A 16,067-nucleotide genomic window follows, 5' to 3' on the forward strand; every position below is an offset into this window, starting at 1 on the left:
TATTTCGATTCAACATGCAATTCATGCTGACTTCTAAAAAGAGTTGGGGAAATTCCATTAGGGAGAATCAAATAAGGCACAAAAGAATGAATTTTCATTTCAGGGTAAAAATATAGTGTGAATTTACAAGTTCATATTATCAACTACAAGTTAGCTGCTTATCTCTTTAAAACACTGGAACTAGACTCATAATGATTCAACATGAATTTATATCATTAGATGATTTCTTGAACCAGATCAGGAAATGGCCCTTCTAGAGTACATCCTACAGCATTTTTGTAGCCGGTATGAAAGAAGTTAATTACTTGGAAGCTGCAAATGCTACCAAGGTACACTGAACTACCACTCAAAATATAATTCAGGAGCAAGGCTATGAAGGCCACACAAATTTATTTAGGATATAGTTACCAACTGTCCTAAAACAGACAGGATTTTGATTCTTGTTTGTCTTGAATATTTGCTCTATTCGTTTCCCATTAATAAAAGCATCAAAATGTTAAATCAAATGGAAATTCAGCTATAACTGGAAATAATTTGAGGCAGAGATCCAAAAAGATTATTTGATTTGCTGGAAAATTTGGTAGAAGTCAATATTTAAATGTTGAATGAATTTTCCCAAAATGAAGGAAGGGCAGAGGCATCCAATCTATGCTAAGTGAGAAAAAGCAATTTTAAATATTTAATGCCAGTGAAAGTCAAATGACACGATAAAAGTAATTCTATGTTAAGCCAGCAGTGGGAATTTATATAGCTACTAATATACAGATACATAGACACACACACATGTAACAAACACATAATTGGTATCCATATGTAAATATATATATCTATAGTTATATCAGGTAAACATGATATCAATATTATATTTATGTATATATAAGTGCATTGTGAAGATTACATACAATCATATCATTGATTACCAAGAGCTGTGTTAAGGATGAATAAGATAAGAATGGCAGCTGAGCCAACCAAATAACCCAATCTTTACAGGGCAGGAGAGTGGAGGACATGGGCTCAGAGAAGTGTATGTTTTGAGGAATGTGATGACTTGGGATCAGGGAGCTGGGGCAAAGATCTGAAGCCTTTTGGTTGAATATCTGGTGCTGGATGTAGTCCCTGAGCACTGAAAGGTGAGGTCAGATAAAAAATCTGAACTTTAAAAACTTTTAGCTTTTTGTCACCCTTTTTGACAGAGATAAAAAAAGATGCCTGACAATTTTCATTAGGAGCATGTGCTGCAGAACTAAAGATCCACTCAACATAAGGGGATATGTTTGTTTTGACAACCTAGAAATTTATGATGTACTTATAACTTCCAACAAATCAATTTTTCCACAGCAGTGATTTCTAGATACATTATTAGATTAGATCACACTGATCACAAAGCATGGTGGCTCTATGGAACACATGTTAGCAAGTGTAAGTGAAAAAAACTGAATCAAGATGAAATCAAGCATTAATAACACTGATAAAGAACTCAGCCATTGGAGCTGCTGAACAGCTCTCCTGGGTTTATTGACAAATGGTCTCCAGAAAGCATTGCTTCTTCACTCCTCGGGAGCCTTCCACAGAGCTGCTGAGTAAAATGTGAAGGACTTAGGTTTTTATATGTATTGTGTGTGTGTATTTGTGTGTGCGCATGTGTGTATAATATATATACACACATATATTAAATATAAAGGCAAATAAGAGTCAGGAGACTAATTCAAAGATGCACTATAATTAGAAAGGCATAAGGATCTTATGTGGAAAAGCACATTATTCAAGGAGGTATTTTGGTAAGTGCATTTATCCCTGGTCACCTGAGCACCTGAGTATAGGAGTGATCCCTGAGTACGGAGCCAAAAGTAAAGCCTGAGCACTGCCAGGTGTGGACCCAAATCCCTAAACCAAAATATAAGAAAGTGAGAGAGAAGAGAGGGGGAGGTTATCTTTGCATATGAACACACTTTAAGTTGGATTCACCGACACATAATTTCTCTTGTAAAGTACAAGTGACTAATAGAGGCAGAAATGATGGCTCAACAAAAAGAATCCTATTGCACTAGAAATTTTATAGCAGAAAATATGTCCCTAGAGAAAGTTTGATCCAATATGGGTTTGACAAGAGGGAAAGGGGATAGGAGTATACATGGGTGGATATCATATATACATACATATACATACATATATTTATGTATGCATGTATACATACACATATGTATATATAAGTATACATACATGAATATACATATATACACATACATATTTGTGTATGTATGTACATACACATATAATATAATAACAAATTTACAAATTATGAAGGGTATTTTAATTATTTAAAGACAGAGAAGAGATTAGAGGAGTAAAGTAGAAAAGAATGATGAAACTCCTCAGAGAGACCACAGGTTCTGTGAGAATCACCTATCCAGAAAACAGCCCTTACCCCAGGCCTCTGCCCTGGAACTCACAGGTGTAGATTTAAGGGAAAAAGCTGAATATATGTATGTACATACAGACATACATACATATGTATGTGCATATATATATATATATTTGGAAAGATGTTACTGTACAAAATTTCCAAATAACCACTAATGTCTGAAGTAGAAAGTAAGAATTAGTCACTTCTCTTTTCTACTACACACTTGCCTCATCTTGGGACTAGCTGTTCACAATAAAAATATACATACGATACTCTAAGTGCCATTCATATATTATGTCTTTGCATCTATTGCATCTGACTTTCCTGATAGCCCACTATGTAGACAACACTAGTATAGTAGCCTTAGCAGTATATAACAGTAATTAACACTGATTTGTATGTGAGGGAATAGAAATAAGGAGAGGGTAAGTCAATGGCGATGTTCTGGGCTTGGTGTTGAGTAAGCAGTCTTTCCAACTGTCTGCAGAGAAATCTGTTGACAAAGGTAACAGCTAATCTAAAAGAGACCACATTTGAGTGTAATCTTTCTATGTCTGTCTCTTTCTTTCTAACTCATTTCGCTCAACATGATACATTCCATGTTGATCCACTTACATGCAAATTTCATGACTAAAGTAGCAGAGAGGTATGAGCTGGCAATGATGCAACTTCTGGCAGAAATTTCTCTGGACTTAGTTACTAAAATACTAAAATGCAGAAATCCAAAACCTTGTGGCCGCTATTGTAGCCACATGACTTCATATCTCTTCATTCTCAGCAGTGGAAAACAAATTATCAAAAACTTCCTTTTCAGCAGGTCCGACTTTGCACGGGGGGGGGAAACTCCAAACAATAATAGTGAGTTTTTTGTTGAAATATTGAATGTAATCAAAGTAAAGAGAAAGTAAAGTGAAATTTATGAGCTACACAGGCAGGGTGGGGGGGCAGGGGGCGGGGGGGGTGGAGGGAGGTTTACTGTGATTCTTGGTGGTGGAATATGTGCACTGATGAAGGGATGAGTGTTCAAGCATTGTGTAACTGAGACTTAAGCCTGAAATCTTTGTAACTTTCCACATGGTGATTCAATACAAAAATAAATAAATAAATAAATAAATAAATAAATAAATAAATAATAAAATGGACCACATTTATGCTTTTTGTAAATAAATGCACATAAATTACTAAAAATTATTCTGTTCTCTTAAGACAAAACAGCAATGACTTTACCACAGATGCCTATAAATGCTCTGTGCACATTGAAAAAAATCCAAATTTTTTCTGCCTAGGACTATGAATGGTCTTAGCAATTTAATACTATAAACTCCTCAACCACAAACAAAGCATTAAGCCAATTAAAGTAAACTTATTTTTCCCTCTTTTTTTACCTTATCTCCCACTTTGATTATAATGGCTCAATCTTTCAGTCATGCAAAATCTAGTAGTAGTAAACCTAACTGCAACATTCTGAATGTTAACTCAGTATTATCAATATAGCTTGTGTGATATGACTGAGCATTTTTATACTGACACTGCTTCATTTTATTAGCCACCTTGCTATCATAAACACGCTGGATGGTGAATATTTGCATTTTAAGTGATTTCCTATCAGTAAAACCTTTTCCTTTCCTAAAAATATTTATAGTTTGTAATCTCTGTATACAGATTTGGCAGAAGAACTTGCCAACAGCACATGCATTGCTTTGTGTGCAACTAAACCAACATAAATAAAGTACATTTTCCAAAAATATTGCTCATGTGCAAAATTTAATCTTAAAATGCAATCCATCAATATAGCCTGTCACCAACTGCTATAAGGAAACAGATGAAGACACATTTAAGCTATAAGCAAATAATGAACTCACGACATCTAACATGTCTATTTCAACAGAGTATGTAGAGTTATAAAAATACACTAAATACCTTTAACTACCAACTCTGCATAGTTTGATATTCCAACACCTCCTTCAGTGCAAATCATACAGCGGTATTTTCCAGCATCTCGTTTGGTGGTATTGACAACACTAAATGAAGCTATGAACCTTCGAGAATTTGTCACCTTGATTTCCTTCAGAGGAGCATCTCGTACATCAATTCCCTGTACCAATAAGAGTAAGGAGAAGAAAAAGAAATAATATTAACAGTTGCATCAAAATAGCTGGAAACCTGAAAGCATATTACACATAATACTTTGCATGCATCTTTGTTTAGTTGTTTATTTGTTTAGGCAGTTGTTTCACTAGAACAGCTGGCCAGGAAACAAATTCTGTCAGATCAACACTTTCAAGCTTAAGATATACCAGATTAAATGCACAGATTAATTATTTTAAATAAACTGAACAGGCAGAGCAAAAAGCATGTAGGCTAATTATTTATTTTGCTCCCAAACTAATAATACTCGGTCCTTACATTATATTTCTTTTTTATGCTTTTTAAAAAATCACACACTATCCTGTTACTGACTTCATTTTATAAATTTTTAAAAATTCATCAAACATTGTATTAAAGCCATAAGTGGGTAATTGCAGATTCCTTGTTGAACAGATTGAAAGGACAGGTCCAAGTTTTCTGATAATAATCCTAGATTTATTTTTAAAAGAGCAAAAATTGATGCTTAACTATTACCTGATAATTAAATATCACACCCTATAATCCCAGAATCACATAAAGTAGATCCCGTCATCAGGAAAGTTTTGTATTTTATTATCCCAAATATATTGTATACAGTGTTTAAAATATTTGGAAATCCATTCTTCTTTCCTGTAACTTAAAGCTTCAAAATAAGGGTATACATTTCAACTGTACAACTTAAAAAATATATCCAAAAAAGGGTTATATTTAACTTGTACTTGGAAGTATGGAGTAAAAAACAATGGTCAAAGATCTTGCTAATACATGATGTCAAGATTTTATATATATACGTGTATATATATATACATATATATATATATCAACCATTTATCAAGTGTCACCATGTACAGGGTTAAGAAAGCTTTCAATAGTAAGTAAGTTTTAAAAATGGTTTCTGTGTTCAAAAGCTTTCAATTAATGGGAAGGAACGGCTTGAAAGAAATCCATAATCTTAACAATGGCAATGTGGTAAAGGGACAGAATCCATGTAAACAACTTTAGATATGGGCATCATGATGCCTCCTTTGAGAAATAGGTACTGAAGTTGAGATTAGAAGGGTCAGCAGGACCTAACTAGGCAAAGAGGGAAGAAGGGGTGAAGGAAGAACATTCTGATCAGAGAAACACCTTAGGAATGCCAAGTGGTTATAAAGAGGTGAAGGCTCTGGGCAAAGACAAGACAGCCAGCAGAACTGAGAGACAAACACACACCTGTCTACACAAGGGCTTGCAGAATCTATCAGAATGCTTGCATTTCTAGGTATGAAAATGTCAGGATGAAAAGCAATAAAAATCACCTGTGTTTGCAATTTACACTATGCACAAGGGTTTTTGTTTTTCTGTTGTTGTTGTTTTTTGTTTTTAAACGCTTTTCTCTGTAATGTTTCCTTTGGCTGCAAGTTCTAACAAATATGGGTTTGGGAATTAGAGCAACCAGGGCGTCAAACCTAAATTCAAAGTGATTTACTGTCTTTGATCTTCCATTTCTGAATCCGTAATGAGGAGAGGCTCGAGCTCACTTTCACAGGCTTTATGAAAATAAAATATAAATGCAAGGTGCACGTGATTGACACCTCCGTTATCCACCACTATTCTTGATGAACAAGTAATGAGTTCAAGGAGAAAGGCAGGCAGGCTGTCAATACACTACCTTTTATTACTGATGAACCTGATGCTGCAGAATATGGCTGATCTGCTGTAACAATGGGCTTTCTCAGACTGAAGTACACAGAATTAAATAGCTTCACCCACCCAGCCACAGGCTACACTAGAAAACCACAAAACCTTCCCAGGTGTTGGGTGCTGTTGTAAAACTCACAGGATGGAGGAAAAGGGTTCCCAAAGGGAGCTACTCCTAAAGAAGGGGCTGGGCTGTGCATGCTCAGAGCTTCCTTCCCAGGCAGCTCCTGCTTGGATAGGAAAAATAAAAAAAGAAATCAGGAGTGCTGCACTACTAGAGTTCCTGCCACTGGCAAGGAAACATCAGGAGTGGGAAAGAAGAGTTCCACTGATGTCATCTGCAGAGCTATCTGACAAAATAGTCTTATAAATAGCTTCGAAAATGTATTAATCAAAATATGAAGTTCCATATATCTTCTTTGCCTGTGTCTTTTCTAAAAGAAAACAGTTTCAATTGGGTCTTACAGAAGCACCAAAATGTTGGATAAAATAAGACCAAAATCAATTTATTATTATGAATAAATGCAACAGGAAGAAACATTCTTCCTGTATTCCATTACTTAAGTCTCTCATTCTCTTCCCCCAGATAAATAAATATTTATTCTATTCTGGGAATAACCTTAGACCCACTACATTATTTGTATTTGTTCAAACTGAAACTTAAAATTTTTGTTTTCCAGTTTCTGATGAAAATAACTAAATCCAAAAGAAAGGTAGGCTTCATATTTATGTTATTGTTAATAACAGCTACCTATTTATTAATTATGGCATATATTTTATAAGAATATAAAGCCAAAGCAGTAGTACAGGGATCAAACCTCAAACCCTATAATAATATAATTCATAGTAACACTGTAATATTTTCCTAATTAAAGAAATCCATCTCTATTTGCTATTATATAAACCAAATATATGTTTATTCAAAACAAGTTTAAAATATTTATCTTTCACAAGTATTCAAGACTTTTATTGAGGAGTTTAAGAAAACCAACAATACGGATTTGTACATATGCTAGTAGAAGATACTACTGTCTTCATGACACATATTTATCCTTTTAAAATAACACATTCAAATTAGCGAGTTTGCATAATTCTGATAAATTATAAAATCCCAAGTACTTCATCACACAGAAAATAAAGACTCAATATATACCAAACCTTATTGTTCAAATCTGCAGATTACTTTGCATTGAATCACTCACATGTACATGAATCCACGTATTCATTCAATGAATGGAATAAAAAATATTTTTATGATCCATGCATAGTATCACATACCACAGCAATGTTAAAAGAATAGTCAAAATTCAAAGAACTTTCCTAACAGAATGCAGAGTTTGGTTATAAAAACAGACAAGTAGCAGGGCTGGAGTGATAGCACATAGCGATAGAGGGTAGAGCGATTGTCTTACAACTTGCCTTCCTGCGTTCAATTCCCAGAATTCCATATGGTTCCCTGAGCAGTGCCAGGAGTAATTTCTGAGCGCAGAGCCAGGAGTAACCCCTATGCATTGCCAGGTGTGACCCAAACATCAAAAATAAATAAATAAATAAAAAAAAAAACCCAAAAAACAAATAAGTAGGGCAATAATTAGAATATAAAGGAAATACGTGTATAATACAGTAAGTGCACAACACAGCAAAAGGTGTAATAATAACCTTCTAGAAACACTATTAGAGCCCATGTTTGGTGATGAAATTTACAGACATTAAAGGTGAGGAATGAACTCTGTTTATAAAATGGTCAAAGGACTTAGACAATTCTTCAAACAAGAGAAACAATATCTAATGAGCCCATGAACGATATTCAAGACGGCTCCCTGGGTGCCCCACCATTCCCACACACCCGCCCGGACACCGGACCTTTAGCAGCTGCCCCGTCCCGAGTCCCACGAGCCCCGGCAACGAAGAAACGGGGGTGTGGCCTGTATCTCAGGGGGCGTGGTCTTAAAAGGGGCGTGGCCTCCTGCCATAGCGCGGCCTCTAACCAGGACACAGTTATTATCTTTTACCTTAGCACATTAGGTATAGTCTTTTTCTCTGAAAATTGCTTTAGCCCATCCCAATCACTTATACAAAATAGCCCATTAGGTTACTTCAACTTTAGAAAACCTATCAGTGAATAAGAGAAGCTTAGCAAAACCTTTGTAAAGAGAACTTAGCCTTAAGTCTTCATTAAAGCCCCCACTTCAATCAGGAAGAAACGCCTGAGTATAAGGAAGAACTCTAGAATAGGAATAAGGTTGCCATCAGTAATAGCACAACCAGAGCCCCTCCTTCCCCCAGCAAGAGGGAGTAGGAATAAACAACTACAAAGTTCCAATTCTATACTTCCATAACAATATGAAGAAGCAGCAAAAATCCCCTCCACGAAGAGAGGGAGAAGAAAAGATACCAGAAACCTCAAAAGGGGCTACCCACATCTACGACCTCTCAGATAAAGAATTCAGAGAGGAAATCTTGAGGAGAGTCGACCTACTCCAAGCAACCATGAAACAGACATCCAATAAATTAAGGGAGGAGATGAATGAAGCACTGGAACGATCTACCAAAAGAATGCAGGAAGAAATGAGAGCAGAAATTTCAAACCTACGAACGGAAGTCACACAAATAAAGGAATCGGTAGATGAATTAAAAATCTCAATAGATGCCCTCAACAGAAGAATGACTACAGCCGAAGACAAAATCAGCGACCTTGAGGATGAGTTGCAGAAAGCTTACAGACAACAACAAATAATGGTGAAAGACATCAAAATGGCTATAGAATGAATCAGAGTCCTTGGGGATAACTTCAAGAGGAACAACATAAGAATCATTGGAGTACCAGAAGCACAGGGAAGTAATCCCAATGAAAAAAACACAGTCAAAGACATCATTACTAAGAAATTCCCAGAGCTGGAGAAGGCAGGCATCCAGATACAAGGAGTCCGAAGAGTGCCAGCAAAAAGAGACCCAAATAAAAAGACTCCATGGTCAGAATGACGGATGCTGTGGATAGAGACACAATTCTACAAGCAGCAAGGTCAAAGAAGGAAATCACATACAAAAGAGCACCCCTCAGATTTACAGCAGACCTGTCAGAGGAAACTCTCCGAGCCTGAAGACAATGGTGGGACATAGTGAAAAAACTCAACGAAAAGAATGCCCCACCAAGAATACTTTATCTGGCTAAACTCTGACTCAAACTCGAAGGAACCATACACTATTTCTCGGATAAACAACAGCTCAGGAACTTCATAGATTCAAAACCAAACTTAAAAGAAGGTCTAAAGGGGCTACTGTAAGCTAAGGAGGAACGCCATAAGAACAACTAACCCCACAGAAAGATGACACAAAACCCCATCACAATAATCTCTCTCAATGTCAATGGCCTAAATGCACCTATCAAGAGAAACAGAGTGGCAAAATGGATCCGGAAATTAAACCCAACATTCTGCTGTTTGCAAGAAACATACCTGAACAAACAGAGTAAACACAGACTCAAAGTCAAAGGATGGAAAACAATCCTGCAAGAAAACAAGTCCCTTAAAAAAGCTGGAGTGGCCATTCTAGTATCCGACAACATAGATTTCAGGTTGAAAAAGATTAGAAGAGACAGCGAAGGCCATTTTCTATTCATCAAGGGATATGTACAACAGGAGGAAATCACACTCTTAAACGTATACGCAACCAATGAACGACCGGCTAAATACTTAAAACAACTCCTAACAGACTTCAAAGAGGACATCACTAACAGCACAATAGTAGTCGGAGACTTCAATACCCCCTTATCACTTCTGGATAGATCAACAAGAACAAAACTCAGCAAGGAAACACTGACTCTGAAAGAAGAAATGGAAGAGAGAGGCCTAATAGACCTATACAGGGCTTTATACCCCCAAAAGAAAGAATACATATTCTGTTCCAGTGCACATGGAACATTTTCCAAAATAGACCATGTACTGGGCCCGAGAACATACCTCAATAGAATCGGAAAAATAGAAATTGTATCAACTGTCTTTTCAGACCACGATGCGCTGAAGATAGAAGCTAACCACACACCGAAACGGAGAACCATATCAAACACCTGGAAATTAAACAACTCAATGTTGAACAATGAGTGGGTCAGGAAGGAAATCAAAGAAGAAATCAAAAAATACTTAGAAACAAATGAGAATGAGGACACGAGCTACCAAAACATATGGGACACAGCTAAAGCTGTGTTAAGGGGAAAATTTATAGCTCTCCAAGCATTCCTCAGGAAGGAAGAAAGGGCCCACATAGAGAACTTGACTTCACGGCTCAAGACCTTAGAAAAGGACCAGAAAAAGGAACCCAAACCAGACCGAAGGAAAGAAATAATTAAAATTAGAGCAGAAATTAATGACATGGAAAACAAAAAAAAAATCCAAAAGATCAATGAAACAAAGAGCTGGTTCTTCGAGAAAATAAATGAGATTGATAAACTGCTAGCAAGACTCACAAAGAAAGAGAGAGAACCCTAATAATTCGAATCAGAAATGAAAAGGGGGACATCATAACAGAAACCAGAGATTCAAAAGATCATTAGAGAGTATTTTGAAGGTCTATATGACACAAAACAAGAGAACCTAAAAGAAATGGATGAATATCTTGATTCCTGAAATCTCCCAACAGTGAACAAAGAAGACTTGTAATACCTGAATAGACCCATCACTGTTAAGGAAATTGAAACTGTAAACAAAAATCTCCCCAAAAACAAAAGCCCAGGCCCAGATGGATTCACTGCCGAATTCTTCCAAATATTTAAAGAAGACCTGTTGCCAGTTTTCCTCAAGCTTTTCCAGGAAATTGAAAAAACAGGAACTCTCCCAAACAATTTCTATGAAGCACACATCTCCCTAATACCAAAAGCAAACAAAGACACCATTAAGAAAGAAAATTATAGACCAATATCCCTGATGAACACCGATGCAAAGATCCTCAACAAAATATTAGCAAGCAGGATCCAACAACTCAACAAGAAGATCATACATCATGACCAAGTGGGATTCACCCCAGGGATGCAAGGATGGTTTAACATTCGGAAATCAATCAACATAATCCATCATATCAACAAAAGTAAATATAAAAACCATATGATCATATCAATAGATGCAGAGAAAGCATTTGACAAGATCCAACATCCGTTCATGATGAATACCCTCACCAAAATGTGGTTTGGAGGAACTTTCCTCAAGATTGTTGAAGCCATCTACCACAAGCCTACGGCAAACATTATCCACAATGGAGAAAAACTAAGGGCCTTTCTTCTAAGATCAGACACAAGACAAGGATGCCCACTCTCATCACTTCTCTTCAATATAGTACTGGAAGTACTTGTGATAGCTGTTAGACAAGAAAAAGAGATTAAGGACATCCAGATAGGAAAGGAAGAAATCAAACTCTCACTATTTGCAGATGATATGATACTATATCTAGAGAAGCCCAAAGCCTCTACAAAGAAACTCTTAGAAACAATAGACTTATGCAGTAAAATAAGTAAACAGTATAGACTTATACAGTAAACAATAAGTAAAAAATAGACTTATACAGTAAAATAGCTACAAAATCAATACCCAAAAATCCATGGCCTTCCTATATACAAACAATGAGGCAGAGGAAAGGGACATGAAAAAAGCAATCCCATTTACAATCATACCCCAGAAAATCAAGTACCTCAGAATCAGCTTAACCAAGGAAGTAAAAGACCTCTAAAAAGGAAACTATAAAACGCTACTCCATGAAATAAAAGAGGACATGAGGAAATGGAAACATATACCTTGCTGATGGATAGGGAGAATCAATACTGTCAAAACGGCAATACTCCCCAAAGCATTATACAGATTCAATGTGATCCCTATAAGGATACCCATGACATTCTTCAAAGAAATGGATCAAGCAATCCTAAAAATCATATGGAACAACAAACGTCCACGGATAGCTAAAACAATTCTTGGGAAAAAGACGATGGGAGGCATCACCCTTCCCAACCTCAAACTTTACTACAAAGCGGTAACAATTAAAGCAGCATGGTACTGGAACAAAGGCAGACCCGCAGACCAATGGAACAGGGTGGAATATCCCTACACACAACCCCAAATGTATGATCATCTAATCTTTGATAAGGGAGCAAGAGATGTGAAGTGGAGCAAGGAAAGCCTCTTTAACAAATGGTGCTGGCACAACTGGACAATCACATGCAAAAGAATGGGCTTAGACCTCGACCTGACACCATGCACAAAAGTCAGATCAAAATGCATTAAAGACCTCAATATCAGACCATAAACCATAAGGTACATTGAAGACAAGGTTGGCAAAACCCTCCACGATATTGAAGCTAAGGGTATCTTCAAAGATGACATGCAACTTGCCAACAAACTAAAAACAGAGATAAACAAATGGGACTACATTAAATTAAAAAGCTTCTGCACAGCCTGTAGGATTACATTACTTTGTCCTCTCCCTCCTTGCCCTGAGTAGCTTGTCCAGGTTTTCCCCGGAGTTTAGGCTTACCCCAGTCACACCCATCAAGGTGTTTCTGAATCTGTCCCATCCCTTTGTTTAGCTGTAATCACTTCTCCATGCTCTCTTCCCCAAAAGAGTTAATCCTCGGCTTTCCCATAATCTGACTCTGCTAATTTGTAAGGTCAGACCTTCCTAGGACACTGAATTTATATTATATAAGTTAATATTGCCTTTCTCCTCTTCTTGTGCCTTTTGAATAATTTGCTTTAAAGCAATGTCCTTTTTGTATAGACACAAGAAGATGATATTATGTTTTTGTAACTTGGCAATTAATTGGCCTTGAATATTATTCCCTCCAGGTCATCTGCTTTCTCCACTTAAGCCTCAGTTGCCCTCAGTTCCTAGCACCCCAAAAGCAGGGTCCCGACGAGGGACGGGAAGGATCCAGGGTAAGCGGTGAGTTATGTGCTACCCTGGCATCGAGATGGGCCTGGCCAAAGTGCCTAATTCTTAACTATAAGTTAAGAGCTTGATCATAGATAAATGCTGTCATGATCCAAAAGTAATGATGAGACAAGGACCCTGCTAGGGATAGGGAAGACTGATCTGGCCTGAGCACTGTAGTCTGAGATTGAGATGACCCCAGGAGAACAATTCTATAAGCTTTAATGCATCTCTTATTGTGTCCACACAAAATGATTAATATTATGAATTCTTATATGTTTGTTGGCTGAGGAGAAGAGAAACACACTCATGGGACTCCGCCCTTGGGTGGATCCTCCTGCTGAAAGAGAATTAAGTCCTAGGAGAAGCATCCCCTAAGGGAAAGGAACCTTACCCTATTGATTGTGACCACACCTAGGTGTAGACCCCAACCCCCTCATGCTGGGTAGATTTAACTAGGCTGTAAGAGTGGGTTCGGGGCCAGATCCATGGGCCAGATCCACAGATCCAGAGATAGACCGAGAGCGGGAGAGAAGCGGAGAGAGAGAATGAAATAAACTGATTAAGCAACCAGTTTGGCCTTCTTCCTTCTGTCGCCTGCCCTTCACTGACAGCAGGCACAGTGGTTTCGGGGCACCGAACGTGGGCGGTGAGACAGAGCCGCCCATAGAGCCCGAGAGTGCACGTGCCCCTCGGCGAGCCTTAGTTTTTTACAACCGCCAAAGATACAATGACCAGAATACAAAGACAATTTACAGAATGGGAAAGGATATTTACACAATACCCATAAGATAAGGGGTTGATATCAATGGTATATAAAGCACTGTTTGAACTCTACAAGAAGAAAACATCCAACCCCATCTGAAAATGGGGCAAAGAATTGAACAGAAACTTTCCCAAGGAAGAGATACGAATGGCCAAAAGGCACATGAAAAAGTGTTCTACATCACTAATAATCAGGGAGATGCAGATCAAAACAACCATGCGATACCATCTCACACCACTGAGACAAGCACACATCCAAAAGAACAAAAGCAACCGCTGTTGGAGAGGATGTGGGAAGAAATGGACCCTTCTATACGGCTGGTGGGAATACCGACTGGTTCAGCCCTTTTGGAAAACAATATGACGCTTCTCAAAAAATTAGAAATTGAGCTCTCATTTGACCCAGCAATACCACTGCTGGGAATATATCCCAGAGAAGCAAAAAAGTATAGTCGAAATGACATCTGCACTTATATGTTCATCACAGCACGGTTTACAATAGCCAGAATCTGGAAAAAACCCGAGTGCCCTAGAACAGATGAATGGTTGAAGAAACTTTGGTACATCTATACAATGGAATACTATGCAGCTGTTAGAAAGAATGAGGTCATGACATTTGCATATAAGTGGATCAGCATGGAAAGTATCATGCTAAGTGAAATGAGTCAGAAAGAGAGAGACAGACATAGAAAGATTGCACTCATCTGTGGAATATAGAATAATAGACTATAAGACTAACACCCAAGAATAGTAGAAATAAGTACCAGGAGGTTGTTTCCAGGCTTGGAGGCTGTTCTCTCATTCTGGGCAACTCAGAGAAGGGAACACCAAGTAAAATGTGGTTGGAGGTCATGTGGGGGAAAGATGATGCGGGCCGAATATAGACTAGAGATTGAACACAATGGCCACTCAACACCTTTATTGCAAACCACAACACCTAATTAGAGAGAGAACAAAAGGGAATACCCTGCCACAGTGGCAGGGTCGGGGTGGGGGGAGATGGGATTGGGGAGTGTAGGAGGGATGCTGGGTTTACTGGTGGTGGAGAATGGGCACTGGTGAAGGGATGGGTTCTCGAACTTTGTATTAGGGAATTATGAGCACAAAAATGAGTAAATCTGTAACTGTACCCTCACGGTGATTCACTAATTAAAAATGAATGAAGAAAAAATAATAATTAAAAAAAAGATATTCAACATTATCAGTCAGCAGAAAGTGCAAATCAAAACCACAATGAGATACCTTTTTGTATCCAGCAAGATAATTATTATTTTAAAAAGGAATACAAATTTTCTTTTCAAAAATGGAGAAAAATTGAAACCTTTTTTAATGCATCGCTGATCAGAATCTAAAATAAAGCAGCCATTGTAGAAACTTTGGCATTTCCTTGAAAACTAAACAGATTTTTTTTAATTTTAATTTTTTTATTAATGAGTCACCGTGAGGGTGCAGTTACAGAGTTTCGAGCCTGTGTTACAGTCATACAATAGTCAAGTACCCATCCCTCCACCAGTGCCCATTCTCCTGCATCGATGGCCCCAGGGTCCCTCCCTCCCCCACATACTTTCCGCCCCCCTGCCAAGCCTACCCCCCTCCGTGACAGGGAATTCCTTAGTTAAACATAGATTTAATATATTACTCAGTAATTTCCTAGATAGAAGCCCCCAAACCTAAAAACACAGACAGACATAAATGCCTGTAACAACACTCATAGCAGCAGCATCTACAATGGCCAAAAATGTGGGCAACTACTGAAATATCCCTTGATGAATAAATCAATAAACAAATGTGATCTCTGTACATGGAATGTAATTTAGCCTTTGAAAGAAAGAAAATTCTCAAACATGTCATAAAATTTTCAATAAACCTTGAAGACTTTACATTGAGTGAAATAGTTCTGTAACAAAAAGACATTTATTATATAATTCCACAGAGATGAAGAGTCTGGAATAGACATATTTCATAAGGACAGACAGTAGAATAGAGTTTTACTGTGACCTGAGTAGGTGGGGAGAAATAGAATAAATGGGAATTATTGCTTATTGGTTTCCTTTTCAGGTGATAGTATAGTTTTGGAAATAGTGGTAATGGTTACATAAAGCTGTGACTATATTTCATACACTGAATTATACATTTAATGACAGAATGGTTAGCTTCATAGTATATCTCTATGAATTTTGTG

General features: G+C 37.5%; 1 protein-coding gene across 11 annotated transcripts in view; it reads right to left on the reverse strand.

Annotated features, from left to right (window-relative positions):
- The window catches only part of PTPRM (protein tyrosine phosphatase receptor type M), an 853,909-nt gene that overhangs the window by 441,743 nt on the left and 396,099 nt on the right, over nucleotides 1–16,067 (reverse strand). For all 11 annotated transcript variants that reach the window (XM_055126601.1, XM_055126595.1, XM_055126600.1 and 8 more), the window contains exon 6: nucleotides 4,325–4,499. In XM_055126601.1, the coding sequence (XP_054982576.1) occupies nucleotides 4,325–4,499 (175 nt within the window). The remainder of the gene's footprint in view (nucleotides 1–4,324; nucleotides 4,500–16,067) is intronic.

This window comes from Sorex araneus, chromosome 2 (assembly GCF_027595985.1).
Source record: "Sorex araneus isolate mSorAra2 chromosome 2, mSorAra2.pri, whole genome shotgun sequence".
Classification (NCBI taxonomy): domain Eukaryota; kingdom Metazoa; phylum Chordata; class Mammalia; order Eulipotyphla; family Soricidae; genus Sorex; species Sorex araneus.